This window comes from Sapajus apella, unplaced genomic scaffold (assembly GCF_009761245.1).
Source record: "Sapajus apella isolate SASKATOON/1434 unplaced genomic scaffold, GSC_monkey_1.0 scaffold70, whole genome shotgun sequence".
NCBI lineage: Eukaryota > Metazoa > Chordata > Mammalia > Primates > Cebidae > Sapajus > Sapajus apella.
In genome coordinates, this window is record NW_022437010.1 from 11,004,385 (window position 1) to 11,020,764 (window position 16,380).

The 16,380-nt window shown below is 45.6% G+C and overlaps 1 protein-coding gene and 1 pseudogene across 1 annotated transcript in view; one reads left to right on the forward strand and one right to left on the reverse strand.

Moving 5' to 3' along the window:
* The first annotated feature begins 3,225 nt into the window (after positions 1-3,225).
* On the forward strand, positions 3,226-4,680 carry LOC116531365 (annotated as a pseudogene).
* Positions 4,681-12,603: 7,923 nt separating this feature from the next.
* The window catches only part of DUSP22 (dual specificity phosphatase 22), a 68,755-nt gene continuing 64,978 nt past the window's right edge, over positions 12,604-16,380 (reverse strand). Inside the window, exon 8 of the mRNA XM_032250123.1 lies at positions 12,604-13,239. Coding sequence (XP_032106014.1) covers positions 13,220-13,239 — 20 coding nt within the window. The 3' untranslated portion in view covers positions 12,604-13,219. The remainder of the gene's footprint in view (positions 13,240-16,380) is intronic.

Sequence of the window (16,380 nt, forward strand, 5' to 3'; positions counted from 1 at the left end):
ATATATTGTACACTATACCCATATACAATTTTTGTCAATTAAAATCTGTTGAAATTAAGAAGAAATGAAATGCTTTGTGTTCATTGGTAGAGAAGGTGGTCCACAAGTGTAGAATGGATTGGCAGTCCAGTCACTTGGCCACACAGGAAGTCAGCATCTGGCAAGGGCGGAGTGGCCTGAAGAATTTCACTATTTTTAGGGCTGATGTCACTTTTCCCTGGATGCATAGTATGTCTCCAAAGTTGGGATAAACAGTTCCTAAGTGCCAGAGTCCCATTTAAAAAATAATAGTAATAGCCGGATGCAATGGCTTATGCCTGTAATCCCAGCACTTTGGGAGGCCAAGGCAGGCAGATCACAAGGTCAGGAGATGGAGAACAGCCTGGCCAACATGGTGAAACCCCATCTCTACTTAAAATACAAAAATTAGCTGGGCGGGGTGCCATGTGTGCCTGTAATCCTAGCTACTCATGACGCTGAGGCAGGAGAATTGCTTGAACCAGGGAGTCGGACATTGCAGTGAGCTAGATCGCGCCACTGCACTCCAGCCTGGGCAACAGGGCGAGACGTCACCGCAAAATAATAATAATAATTGAAATGCTCTTATTTACAAAATAAAATGTCTCCAAAGAAGACCCAAGGATGGGAACGCAATCACAGAAACAAAGAGAAGGGAAGTCCTGGGGGCTGTGAGCCCAGCTGTACCTAGGGATCCTGTGTGGGTTCAGGGAGCTGCTTTGGCGTAAAGTTCTCATGTAACAGCTTCTCACAGAGCTGGGAGGTTCCTGCTCCTGGATAGTCTGCACGTCTCCATCAGCCACGAACATTACTAGCGACAGAATGTCACCTTCAGGGAAGAACTGACACACTTCTGAGGGGACTGTAACAGCAATCACTAACCACTCTCCTCCCTGGGATTCTCAGAGCTTCATCCTCTCACAAACTCTGGAGAGAGGAGATGAGCACAGAGAACTCAGAACTCCTCCCCTTGCCACCACAGCCCATAGCCGAAAAGCAAACTACTCATTCCCGGAATGGTTTAGAGAAAGACGGGATGGGGGGCGGGGGCTTCGTTTTCATCTCCTTTTAGAGAGAGGAGGAGAGACAGAATAAGAGAGAGGGGAGGGGATGAAGTCTATTATCACATTCCTGTGCGTCACATTCAGGTGGAATCCCATGTCCTTGCTGAGTGCACGTGAATGCTGCTCAGTGGTGTTGGGATGACCGGGCTGGAATACCTGCCTGTGGTGGCACATCTTTCGTGTGTGTGTGTGTGTGTGTGTGTGTGTGTCCCAGGTTTCTTTTTTTAAACTTCTGAGAAATATTGCAGTAAATAATGTAGTTTGACTTTATTATTCTTAAACTTTCTCAAACACAAAATCATTTTCTTTTTTTATATTTAAATTTTTTATTGCATTTTAGGTTTTGGGGTACATGTGAAGAACATGCAAGATTGTTGCATAGGTACACATGTGGCAGTGTGATTTGCTGCCTTCCTCCCCTTCACCTATATCTGGCATTTCTCCCCATGCTATCTCTCCCCAGCTCCCCACCCCCTGCTGTCCCTCCCCTATTTCCCCCCAACAGACCCCAGTATGTGATGCTCCCCTCCCTGTGTCCATGTGTTCTCATTGTTCAACACCCACCTATGAGTGAGAACATGCGGTGTTTGATTTTCTGTTTTTGTGTCAGTTTGCTGAGAATGATGGTTTCCAGGTTCACCCATGTCCCTACAAAGGATGCAAACTCATCGTTTTTGATGGCTATATAATATTCCATGGTGTATATGTGCTACGTTTTCCCTGTCCAGTCTATCATCGATGGGCATTTGGGTTGGTTCCAGGTCTTTGCTATTGTAGTGTCCCAGATTTCTTTAAGAGAAAAGTGATACATGTGGGGGTTAAAATCAAGAGCATCACTGAACTTCACTTTTCCTCCAACCGGTTGCCCCAAACGCCCCTACCCACACCCTTTGTGTTCCCAAGCCCTTCCTTAGTGAATGAAGAACTTAATCTCAAAAGCCCTGGCACAAACTCCAGCTTCTCTTTCCCTAGCTTCTCCCCTCTCCCTGTCCCCCATTCCTAGAAGGGCAGGTACCTCAGTTTGAATGCATGGGAAAGCCCAGAGTGGTGACGGCGCATCTTCTTAAAGACAATACTGCCTTTGTGCTCCTTCTCTCTTTGGAGTTCAAATTTGGAGACACCCTGGTTTCGACCCAGGCTCTATTACTTACGTGCTGTGTGGCTCCAAGCAAATTATTTAACCTCTTTTAGCATCAGCTCCCTCCTCTGTAACACAGGACACAGTATCAATCTGGCTGTGATGAATAAAGAATGTGTCCAAGTGCCTGCAATAACTCTGAGGAATGTGTGTGTGTATATGTGAGTCCTGTATGAGTGTGTGTACACACTTTGTATGTGCATGAATCGTGTATATGTGTCTGTGTGTACACATGCATTGTGTATATGTGCATGTGTGCACATGTTGTATGTGTGTATGCATGCACTATGTGTGCACATGCTGCATATGTATAGGCATGTTATTGTGTGTGTACACACATAGTATACGTATGCATTGTATATATGTGGATGTGTGTGTCTGATGTGTATCTGCAGGTATTATATATGCATGTGCAGATGTGCACACATGTGTATGTATGCATTGTATGTGTGTACATAGGCACACATGCTGTATGTGTATATGCATGCGTTGTGTGTATACGTGTGTGTGCGTGTGTGCACACATGTGTATACAGGCATTCTGCATGTGCATGTGTGTATGTGTGTGCTTTGCCCTCAGTTTACTCTCACCATGTATTTCTGGTGTGATTATTCTCAAAGAGGAGGGGTGCTAAGGGACCCGAGGCTGCAGCAGAGCCTCGGGAGCTCAACCCACTATCTCCCCATGTCCTCCTCTCAGGGCCAAGGCAGAGCTGCCCACTGGAGCAAAAGAGGGGTCAGGGAGACGAGACTGCCTGGGCGGCCGAAACGCCGCCACTGTTTGTTTGTCAAATCCCCAAAGGTACCCTCTGCCAACTACAGTTTACCGACTCACATCACAGATGTCTCCTCTTACGTTACTAAGCTCCAAACAGAGTACTTTGTTTCTAATTCATCAATACACAGAGCTCTAAAGAACTGAGAGATAGAATTCCATCTCTTGGCATCTCAGCCACCCCAGAGAAAAAGAAGTGAGCGGTCAGCAAGTCCCTGGTCTCAGATAAAACAAAATATTTTAATTCAGGCTGATTTCTTCTTGCTCCTAAAGGGATTTTACGCTGTGCCAAATGCTGGATGATAAGAACTTCTTTAGTTTTGTTTCTTTTGATCTGTTTCCTTTTAACCTCTACCCCACTGTGAACTTTATTCCTTCATATTAAGAGTAACAGTAGATTCGAGAATCGAAGACACTCTAAAATGGCTAACCGTACAGCGAGGGATGCGCAGAGCGTCCATGACACCAACCCTCAATATCTGGTGGAGATCATTCGAACGTGAATCTATGAGTCCAAGTACTGGGAAGAGGAGTGCTTTGGACTTACAGCTGAACTTGTAGTTGATAAAGCCATGGAGTTAAGGTTTGTGGGTGGCGTCTATGGTGGCAACATAAAACCAACACCCTTTCTGTGTTTAACTTGAAGATGCTTCAGATTCAACCTGAGAAGGATATCATTGTAGAGTTTATCGAAAATGAAGATTTCAAGTATGTCCGCATGTTGGGGGCACTTTACATGAGACTGACAGGCACTGCAATTGATTGCTACAAGTACTTGGAGCCTTTGTACAATGACTATCAAAAAATCAAGAGCCAGAACTGTAATGAGGAGCTTGAATTGATACATGTAGATGAGTTTATTGATGAACTATTGCACAGTGAAAGAGTGTGTGATATCATTTTGCCCCGGCTACAGAAACGCTACATATTAGAGGAAGCCGAGTAACTGGAGCCTCGAGTTAGTGCTCTGGAAGAGGACATGGACAATTTGGAGTCCAGTGAAGAGGAAGAGGAAGAGGGTGAGAAGTTGGAAAGAGTGCCATCACTTGATCACTGTCAGAGAAGCTACCGAGACTTGGACAAGCCCTGTCGCTCTCCCACACTGTGCTACAGAAGGAGTAGGAGCCAATCTCCCAGAAGGCGAAGCCGATCTCCTAAAAGGAGAAGCCCCTCCCTCCCATCAAGAAAGGCATCGCAGCAAGAGTCCAAGACGTCAACACCAGGTCCCGAGAGCGGCAGCACAGATCCCATTCCAAGTCCCCAGGTCATCACCGTAGTCGCAGACACAGGAGCCACTCCAAGTCTCCTGAAAGGTCTAAGAAGAGCCACAAGAAGAGCAAGAGAGGGAATGAGTAATGGACTCTGTTTGGTTGTAGTCATGGCCTCCTGTGGATGTGAAGATATCTGTCTACGTGGAAGGCTTAAGAACTCCCCAAGCAGCTACAAGAATATTTTAGTTCTTTCTTATAAAGTTTCTCAACCTTTATTTTTAATGAAGGAGGTGCTGAGTTTTGTATCTCTTTTTAATCGTCATTAACATCAGTTTTTGACCCAACTAACCTTGACTGTATTCAAACTTATGAGCGTAGAAAGGATCTGTAGGTTGAGGATATGAATGACAAGGAAAGGATGTGGCCACCCGATGACCCTTCCCCTTTTTATTAAACCAGACACATCTGTTTCCCATTTCTCTGTCATTTAGTTTTTGGTTTGCTGTGGCTGGAACTGCTTTGAGAATCCTGGGATTTGTGCTGCTGCTTTATTCAAAGATATGAGTAAAACATACTAGCTCCTAAGTTTTTTCCAGCAGCAGCAAGTGGTGATAAACATGAAAACTGGTTAGCAGTTTTCTTTCTTTCTTTTTTTTTTTTTTTCTTTTGAGACGGAGTGTTGCTCTGTCACCAGGCTGGAGTGCAGTGGCACAATCTCAGCTCACTGCAGCCTCCGCCTCCTGGATTCAAGCAATTCTTCCACCTCAGCCTCTCAAGTAGTGTGCCACCACACCCAGCTAATTTGTTTGTATTTTTAGTAGAGATGGGATTTCACTGTGTTGGCCAGGATGGTCTCAATCTCTTGATCTCGTGATCCGCCCACCTCAGCCTCCCAAAGAGCAGTTTTCAAAGAACAGAATGCATTCAAATGTAAGGCTTATTAAAGCCAGTTTCATCGGAAAAAAAAAAAAAAAGAGTACCAGTAAATTCAAAATTCTGAAGCAGCACTGCAGATATAACCTGAGTGTGGAACATTGGTCCTCACGCTACAAAAATGAATGAAATGCAACTTGTTACTGAATAAACCGAATGTACTTTAGTAGATGCCTTTATTAGAAGCTTCCCACTTGTTTCTGCAGCTTCCTGGGAACTTAGCCTGCATCAGCCACTACCACTTGCTGTTTTTCTATTGCTAAAACCAGGTTGTATGGAGATCTCAACCAGGAGACAAGGGTTGTACTGCTTTTCTCCTCATCTTTCTCTCATGGAGAGTGCATACTACCAATAATATTTTAGGAAATTCCAGAATTTACCCCAATGGCAAGAAAAATCATCAACTCCACAAGAGTTTATATTTCAGGCCGGGTGTGGTGGCTCAAGCCTGTAATCCCAGCACTTTTGGAGGCTGAGGAGGGCGGATCACAAGGTCAAGAGATCGAGACCATCCTGGCCAACATGGTGAAACCCCGTCTCTACTAAAAATACAAAAATTAGCTGGGCGTGGTGGCATGCACCTGTAGTCCCAGCTACTTGGGAGGCTGAGGCAGGAGAATTGCCTGAACCCGGGAGGTAGAGGTTGCGGTGAGCCGAGATTGTGCCACTGCATTCCAGCCTAGCACCTGGCGACAGAGTGAGACTCTGTCTCAAAAAAAAAAAAGAGTTTATATTTCAAATATATGTAAAAATTAGGCAAAAACTCCAGTACAGTGGCATGCAGCACTCTCAATGGGAAGGAGGTTTACGTCGTGCACCACTCGGTTCTAGACAGTACCCGGATGGCAAATGAAAATTCAGTGAAGCCTAACACAAGACACTCCACCTTGGCACTCATGACACTGTGGCCGGGTAATTCCCGGCTGGGGAGGCTGCCCTGTATTTTGCAGGGGCTTAGCAGCTTCCCCTATCTTCTTGATGTCAGGAGCAGCCCCCACCCCAGGTGTGATGGCCAAAAATGTCTCCAGACAAATGTCCCCTGGGGGCAGTCAGCCCCAGTGGAGAAACACTCCTCCAGCTCACTAGTGATCAGTCCTGCACTCCAATAAGAAAGAAACTGGGGTGTTCAATCAAAAGGAAAGAACCGCCCAGACCATGCCCCAGTGGGGGCTGAATCTCAGAAACTCTATGCTGGGTGAAGAAAGCCAGACACGAGAGACTGCATGACTCGTTTTATATGAAATGTCCTAAAATAAAAAGATAAAAAGGAGACTGGTGGTTGTCAGTATGGGGAGTGGGACTGGGAATGCACTGCATATGGGCCAAGGAATCTTATTGGGGTGATGAATATATTCTGAAACAACATGATGAAGATGGCTGCACACCACAGTAAATTTACTAAAAATCCTTGTACACTGTAGATGGCTGAATTTTATGGTATATAAATCTTACCTCACTAAGCTGTTTTCAAAAAGCATGAAAAGAAATTAGGAGAGGGTAGTGTTTCGTAGGAGAAGAAAATCAAAATAGGAGTTAAAACCAGTCTCAGTGATTTCCTTTAACTATGGGAAATAATCCTCTAAAAAGGGAGAGATCAGGCCAGGCACGATGACTCATACCTTAATCCCAGCACTTTGGGAGGCCGAGGCAGGCAGATCACCTGAGGTCAGGAGTTCAAGACCAGCCTGGCCAAGATGGTGAAACTCCATCTCTACTAAAAATACAGAAATTAGGATCAGGTGCAATGACTCGTGCCTGTAATCCCAGCACTTTGGGAGGCCGAGGTGAGTGGATCACAAGGTCAGGAGTCAAGACCAGCCTGGCCAAGATGGTGAAACCCTATCTCTACTAAAAATACAAAAATAAAAAATAAAAAAAATTAGCTGGGCACAGTGGCAGGCGCCTGTAATCCTAGCTCTCAGGAGGCTGAAGCAGAAGAATCTCTTGAGCCTAGGAGGCAGAGGTTGCAGTGAGCCGAGATTCTGCCACTGCACTCGAGCCTGGGTGATAGAATGAAACTCCATCTCAAAAAAAAAAAAAGAAAGAAAAAGAAAAAAATTAGCCAGGCATGATGGCAGGCACCTGTAATCCCAGCTACTCGAGAGACTGAGGAAGAAGAATCACTTGAAGCTGGAAGGTGGAGGTTGCAGTGAGCTGAGATTGTGCCCCTATACTCCAGCCTCGGGGATAAGAGTGAGGCTCCATCTCAAAGAAAAAAAAAAAAAACATCAGATTCCCCACATTCTAGTTAGCCAAATGACCGTTACAGCAAGCCCGCAATATTTTTGCTGGTCAGACAGCTGCAATGTCTGTTAGCACCTGATGCAATGCAACCCAATGGGCTGTCTAATGAGCTCTGGTGTGTATCTTTCTATGGAAAATAATGTGTATGCATGGTCACCCAAGTTCAACACGGCCGGGAGGGGCCAGGGGTCTGCACGGGCGTGTCTTGTAAGGCAGTCTGTGTTGTCTGTTAGGATGTAAAATAACTGGTATCAGCTATGAAATATGCCCAGTGTGACCTGCTATCTAAAGAGGAAAAAACGCTTGAAACCACTCAGACACTCAGAATTCCCCATTGCCCACTCAAAACTCTACCATAGTAAAAAGCAAAACAAAACAAAACAAAAAGCAAAGTTTCTCTGTCCTTTGGTTTGCATTACAGACAGCTGCTGCTGCTGTTCAAAGAAATTCTGAGGATTCTTAGCATAAATGGGGCAGGGCAGCCAATGCCTTCTTGGAGCTGTTAATTTACCTTAAAAAGTATCCACTCTTTACTTAGATACCTAGAGGTTTTCAGGGAGTTCATGGCCTGTCTGGGGTGCCACGAGGGGGGTGTCTGTCCACTACTGGAGAGGCTACTCCTGCCACATTATAAACATGAACGTGGCTGGACACGCAGCCCTGAGGGAGGCAACTCTTGGTATTTTAGGAATCTTCAGCTCCATGAAGCCAAGCAACGCGAGAAATTGGCTAGAAACTGGGGCTTTGGGGTAAATTATCCAGGGACCCCAAATCTGGCAAAGTTTTGGGTAAAGAAAGTTGATGATAGAAAATTCTGTCATTGGCCAGACACGTTGCTGTGGCGACAATGAATAGCAGAGATAGTTTCTATGATTCTAATTTCTCCCAAAGGCCACACATCAAAAAGACACTTCCAATTTTTGATGAATCTCCATCTGATATATTACAGAACAGCGAAACTCTGAGAAATCCTGCCCCAATCTAAGGCCCGGTAAACTAAGGACTATAGAAGTCTCATGGACCTGAGTAGGAAGGCAGCCAAGGAGGTGACGAGCCCAGCAGTGCCTGACAGCACTGCAGAGAAAGCCACTGAAGTCATAAATAATTCTGATTAGGCTGCCCTGGCTGGGAGGTCAGGATCTACCTGATAAATCCCACTCATTTCCTAGAAAATGGTGTGTAGAACATTTTCTTTGGTTTTTGTTGATCAGCAGGCCCTGAAGGATCACAGGGTAGCAGTGTGGTCCCCTGCCTATTCTGTGAAAAACACACCGGGGATTTTACACTGAGGTCTCCTTGAGTGAGATTTGAGCACAAGGGTCACATAAAATACAGAAATAAGAAAAAGGTAGTGTCGCTACAGAAGACGCACAGTTTAGTTTGTTTGTTTGTTTTTACCTTAAATCTTGCCTGCTTCTTTTCAGCAAACAGGTCAATAAATATACATTTCAGAAGTCATTTGGAGAAGTTTTCTTTCCACACATGAACAGTTGTCTGGTGCCATTACCAGATCGAAAAGTATACATCTGGGACAAAAATAAAACCTTCGCTGCCCAAGTGATGCCAGTCAGGCTGATTTTCCAAATCTCAAGTTGTTTCTTACTTCTGAAGAATGTCATGGTTTTCTGCTTCCCAACCTTTGAGTCTGAAGCTGGTAGATGCTGAAGAGGGCGGTGGTGGTGGTGTGCTGACTCAGTTCAGTCTGGCTCACAAAGTCAGAAGGACGCCCACCATTCCACTTAAACCACAGTCTCTTTAAACGGGTGATTGTCATGGCCATTTTTTAATTGCCCCGTTGCTTCTTTTCCCATTTACATTTTTCTTTTGAAGAAATTAAATTCTTTTTCAAGGACTTGCAAGTTTTTCTTTATCTTTTTTTTTAAATAAAGGTTTTGGGGCAAAACAACCCTTACCTCTGGGGCAAGAGGACATTGGCTGTATGGCCTGAAAAGTATATTCATTTAGGTTTGATGATCTGTATTAGACTAAATAGAAGTCATTGGTTCAAAACTGTGTTTCTTAGAACACGTAATTCAGTGCTTGGACTGCCCAACTATGGATGAAGCTGTAGCCTCCATCCACCTTGAGTGGTCCCCAGAGTAGGCACTTCTGTTGAAACACCTGCGCCTGCTCCCAGGCAGTCACCCAGGTCAAATTCCCTCCTCCCTGCTGGCTCAGTGCTGGGGCCACTAGCCTCATCTGCTCCCCCAGGAAGCTTCTGGGGGTCTCTTGCTTCTTTGTGGTACCTTTGTGTTTCTTAGCTCTTCCAAGAATTTGGGAGAATTTGGAACTGTCTTTGGCTCTTCCTGCAATGTCTCTCCCTGATAAACCCATGTCTACTCACTGCCCTCTTCTCATCAAAGTGGTGCCCAGCTGTGTGTGCAGACTTCCTCAGTGGGATCCCAGATACAAGCAGTTCACGCCTACGACAAGCCTCAAGATGACTTCAAAGTTCTAGAGCCTCGATGCATATCCTTGAGAAAAACAATTTTCCTGCGTGACTATACTGTGTGGTGACAGCACTGCCTTGTGGGTTAGGTAACTGGTCTCTCTCCACTAGTTGTTTCTTTTTCAGGAACTTATACACAAATCAATTTCAAATCAATTATGTCATTTGTTTAGGCTTGACCTTTGCTTCTAAATTCTTCTGGAAGGTTTTTGTTTTGCTGACTTGGAGAGCTCATCGTCCCTGGGTCCCAGTGCAGTGCAGGGTGAAAAGCCTTGGACCCAGAGTCAGGCTACAGCGGTAGATTAGGCTCTGCTGCTCAGAGCTAAATGTGCATTTGTTATTTCACAGGTTTGTTGGGAAAATGAGTTAATTTTTGTGAAAGTTCTCTGTAAGTGGAAAACATTTTGAAAAGCGTTCTAGAATTGGCCAAGTAAAAGTAGTTTTTGGCATTCTGACATAGACTTCTTTTATTTTGAAAGAATAATACATTTTTTTGTAATCTCAGAAAGAAGCTGTTGGACAGAAAATCTAGAGAATCTGTTTTTTTTTTTTTTTTTTTTTTTCCTAAGAAACCTACAGAAAAGATGTTGCAAAGTGAAACAGATTTGCAAACCTGGATGCCATGGGTGACCCTGAAGCATTCACAAAGGCACTGTGAGGTCTAGGCTGGGAGTCCACATGGGGGACGTGGTCAGCAGTGCAGTTGTTTGGGGATGGTGGCTCAGGTGGTTCAGTGTGAACTCAGGCATTTTATAGAGCAGTGTGGGAGTCTGTCAGAAGCTGTGCATCTTTCCAAGAAAAGTTGCTTTAAACAACTTGTTTCAACTGCTACAGTGAAATTTATTCACAGCAAACAGTATCAAACTCTTCCAAGAAATGAGCATATACTGTGAGAAAGGTAGTGAATGAAAAAATCCAGGAAACAGAACAAGAGTATCAGATAGTAAGTGCATAGATTTGAGTGAAAGGTGACAAGAAGCAGGTCAATGATATGCTCAGAAAGAGATAATAGTTTAAAAACCCAAACCAGAAGGTGAGCGAAGCCAGAGGGCGGAGCCGCAAGAGCAGTTCATACAGGTGGATACAAAGGACCTGATTTAAATGCAGAAAAAGGGAATGAACGTGTCAGCGTGATTTTCTTTTAGCTTAAGGAAACAAAATTTTAAAAAGTTAGAATGTTAATATTTCCTTTGATAAAAAGAAAGCATAAGAGGCTAAGAGTCCATTCCTAAAACTTTCTTTTAAAAGAAAGGCCCAGAAACAAATGATGTTGACACGTGGAGAAGCTTATGAAGCTCCACGTGGGCTGAAGCAGGCCCTGCCTGTTCCACAGGCTGCGGAGGGCAAGGAGGGCCGAGCATATTTCTAAAGGTAGGGTGAGTGAGAAGGACTCAGGGAGCAGAAGGGGTTGTGTTCCCAGGCAGACTGCTCAGCCAGGCACTTGGACAGCACACTGGTAACGGCACAGTGCACATGCAGCTCCAAGACTTTGCTCTATGTGTGAACGAAGGAGAGTAGTCCAGATAGTGAGAGCACAGACTTTATACCTGTGGCTCTGAGGGATGAGCTGGGACCCCGCAGCGTCCTTCCAGGTCCCCAGGGTGCAGCAACTGCTTGAAACCAGCAAGGCCACAAGGAGGCTCTGACAGCGGTCAAAAGGAGGGAGGAGGAGAGACATGCCCAGGACCAATGATTTGATGAGGGCCGGAGGGTCCGTGGTGGAAGGTGACCCAGCACCTACTGTGCACCGGTCCCTTCTAAGTGGCGGAAAAGCCCCAGGCCCTGCCCTCAAGAAGCTTCAGGTCTTCTGGCAGGAAGGATGGAGCCCCGCCTTAGAGAAATGCACGTGGTGATTCTCAGCACAGAAAGAGGCATTTGCATGACTGGGCCTCATCAAAAATTCACAAATATTTAAATTACATCACATCATCGAATAGAGGTGTTCTGTGATTTTGTTTGTTTGTTTGTTTTTGCAGTAGAGGTAGTCTTAACAAGTTGTATCTACATAAATTATAAATCTGACTCTGAAATGCCCTTGGGGAAATGGTAATTTAAAGACACCATAATGGGGTTTCTTTGACAAAGAGAAAGGGGGAAGCTTTGGCCTCTACTGGCCTCCGGTGAGATGCAGACTTTCCTATGCTGAGTCTCTTAGTGGGAAGGATACCCACAGAACACACTCAGGAAAAGCAAAGCAGCTTTCTCATCCAGGGTCCTCAACAAAGTTACCTTCAGTTATCTTTGAAGAAAGAACTAGAAAGAATGAAAGAAGCAGCTGGGCACGGTGGCTCATGCCTGTAATCCCAGCACTGGGAGGCTGAGGTGGGCAGATCATGAGGTCAGGAGTTCAAGACCAGCCTGGCCAACATGGTGAAACCCCATCTCTATTAAAAATACAAAAAAATTAGTGGGCGTGGTGGCATGTGCCTGTAATCTCAGCTACTTGGGAGGCTGGGGCAGGAGAACTGCTTGATCCAGGACCCAGGAGGCGGAGGTTGCAGTGAGCTGAGGTTGCAGTGAGCTAAGTTTGTGCCCCGGAACTCTAGTCTGGGCTACAGAGTCAGACTCTATCTCAAAAAAAAAAAAAAAAAAAAAAGAATGAAAGAAGCTGTGAAAATTCAGATAATTTTCAAGACCTTTTCACTTCTGTTTCTGTAGAAAAAATGAAATGGAACCAGTTGGCTAAGTCTCAGGTGTTAGGAAAATCTGATTAATGTTCTATGTGACAATCATTAATAATCATGGGATAAAACAAATAAGGGACAGAAGAAATGCATACAGTAAAACTTTTATTGAATTTTATACTTATGCTAGTAAAAATAAGAATAAAAATAAATATTACAGTAAAAAGGAGATATGCACATGGTGATTCTTGGCACAGAAAGAGGGCATGCTGCATGACAAATATTTCACCAGATCACATGGCTAAATAGAGGTGTACTGTGGTTGTTTTTGCAGTAGAGGTAGTCTTAATAAATTGTATCAAAGTAGAATTATTCTAAATTTGACACTGAAATGCACTTAGTCACGTACTAAGACTTGTTAATTACAATAATGCTATTCTGAAAAATGGGAAAAAAGTTCATCTGTCCCATTAATGAATAATTACAATTTGTTTTCGAGCCTTAACTTCGGGAAATGTGTCAGTGGTTAAATCAAGACGGAGCTTCTCTTTACGTCAGGTTTGGCAATCTGGATCTGTCTTCATTCATTCATCAAGGAACATTTTGCTTTATTTTCATTTTGAAAAGTTTCTGTCACATTAAGCAAGGTATACAAATAATTAGGAAGAGTGTTAAACCAAAGGATGAGATTGTGAGAGATCCACAAAAGTCCCATTTACAACAAATTCCACAGTAGTGTGTCCATGCTTTTCTTTGGATCCATTTTAGTGGCTTTCAAACATTTCTGCAGTAAAAAAATAGTGAAGACAGGTCAACACTCCAAGTGGTCACACAACAAGCCACAGTGGCAGTCTCTGCCTGGCTCTCGGGGGCTATTTCGAGCTTGAAGGGCAGTAATGGAATCCCACAGCATGGGAGACCCATGCCTGGGAGCTCGCGCTGCAAACCATTCTGAATCTTCAAAAGAAGACATATATGAGGCCAACAAACATGAAAAAATGCTCATCATCACTGGTCATTAGAGAAATGCAAATCAAAACCACACTGAGATATCATCTGATGCCAGTTAGAATGGCGATTATTAAAAAATCTGGAGACAACAGATGCCGGAGAGGATGTGGAGAAACAGGAACACTCTTACACAGTTGGTGGGAGTGTAAATTAGTTCAAACATTGTGGAAGACAGTGTGGCGATTTCTCAAGGATCTAGAAATAGAAATTCCATTTGACCCAGCAATCTCATTACTGGGTATATACCCAAAGAACTATAAATCATTTTACTATAAAGACACATGCACACATATGTTCACTGCAGCCCTGTGTACGATAGCAAAGACCTGGAACCAACCCAAATGCCCATCAATGATAGACTGGACAAAGAAAATGTGGTACATAGACACCATGGAATACTACGCAGATGTAAAAAACGTTGAGTTCGTGTCCTTTGTAGAGACAGGATGAACCTGGAAACCATCATTCTCAGCAAACCGACACAAGAACAGAAAGCCAAACACCGCATGTTCTCACTCATAGGTGGGTGTTGAACAATGAGAACATATGGACTCAGGGAGAGGAGCATCACACATTGGGGGCGGTTGGGGGGGGTAAGGGAGAGACATCAGGGGTAAGGAGGGAGGGGAGGGTGGGGAGGGATAATATGGGGAGAAATGCCAGAGATAGTATGCACCTCAAGTAAAATAAATTTTAAAAAAAGAATATATCCAATAGAAAAGAAAACATTATGTTCATGCAAAAACCTATACATAAATGTTTATGGCAGCATTATTCATCAGAGCTAAAAAGCAGAAACAACCCAAATGCCCACCAACACTTGAATAAACAAAATGTGATATATCAAAAACAAAAACAAAAACAAGAACAAGACCGTCACTGAGCCTGTGTCCTTGTGTTTCGGTCTTGCTTGTTAACTGGGAGTTCTCCACTTTTACTTTCATATAGAGTATGTTGCTCATGTTAATTTAAGTGTGCATATATAGTATTAAAACATAGCATTAAAACATAGCAATTGTTTTATCTTACAACTTAGCAACAAACAAACAAAAATTTTGGGGGGGAGAGGAGCATTGCCTCACTGAAATGTTTTAGGATTGCCAGCTCTTGGTGGCAGAGCAACTTTCAGTAGCGTATGACAGATTGTTTTTATCAACGCTCCAGAGCCAACAGGTCCCCAAACCTCCTGCAATGGGGCAGAGGGGCCCTGCTGCCAACTTGCGGCTGCTGAGGCTGGAATTACGAGAGGTGACAGAGGGAGTCTCCTAACTCCTGGTATGGCTTTCATATTTCCCCACTGTACCCTACTCTAATCTGGGGGGAGGGGAAGAAAAGAAGGGGTAGGAGGGAGGAGAGGAGGGGGAAGAGAAAGAGGAAAAAGAAGAAGAAAGGGAGAGGAGGGAGAGACCTTCAAGTCACTGGGGGCCCACAGTTGTGTGCTGCTATGTGCATGGTGCCTGGTGAAGCATGTCAGGAAGCCCCCTGCCAGGGACACACAGTGTGGAGATGCAACTCTGCAACGCTGGTCTCCCTTTAGCACCAGGTGCCCCTGGACAGTGGCCAGGATGCTGGTCCCTGAGAGCATGGTGGGTGCACGAGCTCCAGCCTCTTCTGGCCGTATGTGCTACTCTGGTCACACCCAGGCGAGATGGGGACACAGGGCTGGGTATCTCTGCACCCTCCCCGACCCTGGCTCCTCGGAAGTGCAGTCCCCGCTGGCAGCACCCATGGGGCCGGTGGAGAGGAGGTGAGACTGAGTTGTAGGTGGAGGATCCAGCGGCCTCCTCCTCCTGTCACAGGTGTGAACCCCCAGTGTGCCGTCTGCACCCCTAATGCTGCTTCTGCTTCTGGAGAACCCAAGCCAGCGCAGCCAGTCTCAACAAGGGGATGATGGTAATGGCCCCCACACTGTCGCCTCATTTGTTCAATTCTTCTATGCAGCCATCCCTGAGGCATCCAGTCCAGGTGGTGGCTCCTGCCCACTCCTGACTGCTCTTCCCTCCCAGCCCCAGCCCAGCCTCCCTAAGCCCAAGTCGAGCCCCAGGGCCTTCCACAGCTGCCCATAGCTCACAACATAGGAGCTTCCTGGGCAGGCACGCCAAAACCAGCCCTTCCTGCCTTCCAGTCTCTAGCCTCCCTGGGATAGGACCTCAGTGTTTCCAAGTGTGATGCCAAAGTCATGCCAGTCCTGGGCCTTTACCTGCAGGCCATCCACGTCCCAGTGCCCTTGCCCCTCCTCCCAGACCCTTTTCCCGGCCCAGGGCACCCCCCACTGAGCAGCCCCTGTGGGCCTCCCCTCCTGGTGCACTCTCCACAGAGCAGGTCTTGTGGGCCTCCCTGCCTGCGCTCCAGGCTTTGAGGCTCCGCTTCAGCTCACAGAATGTTCCTGAGTGGCTGCCTTCTCTCTCTCCCCACCTCCTCTGCTCAGTCTCCGAACAGAGGCTGCCCCGATTAAATATTCCTTTACCTCATGGCAATCTGTGCAGTGCCAGCCTTGCTCTCACCATAGGCTCAGCGGCCAATGGGGCTGCAGATGAGGCCACCCCCTTCATGGGGGTCTCTCACGAGGACACAGTTCACAGCAGTTGCTCCCATGCTCTCAACCCAGAAAACCTTCCCTGGGAGGGGTCAGCTCTCCAGACAACCCACTGGGAAAAGCACAGATCAGTGGGGCACATGGGCAGGATCGCTTCGAGAATGCTTTCTAAAGATGAAAGCAGGGAGTCACAGGCAAGGCTCCAAACAGCACATTTCTGGAGCACATTGTGTAGCAGAGTGAAGGCTCCCCACTCAGACCCACTTTCAGCGTCCGCTTGTTGACACTCAGATGCTTCTTGGAAGCTGGTGGCACTTCCTCCATCCAATCAGCGAGGCACGGCCCCACCCATGGCTGAGGGCCAGGCTCTTCCTCCCT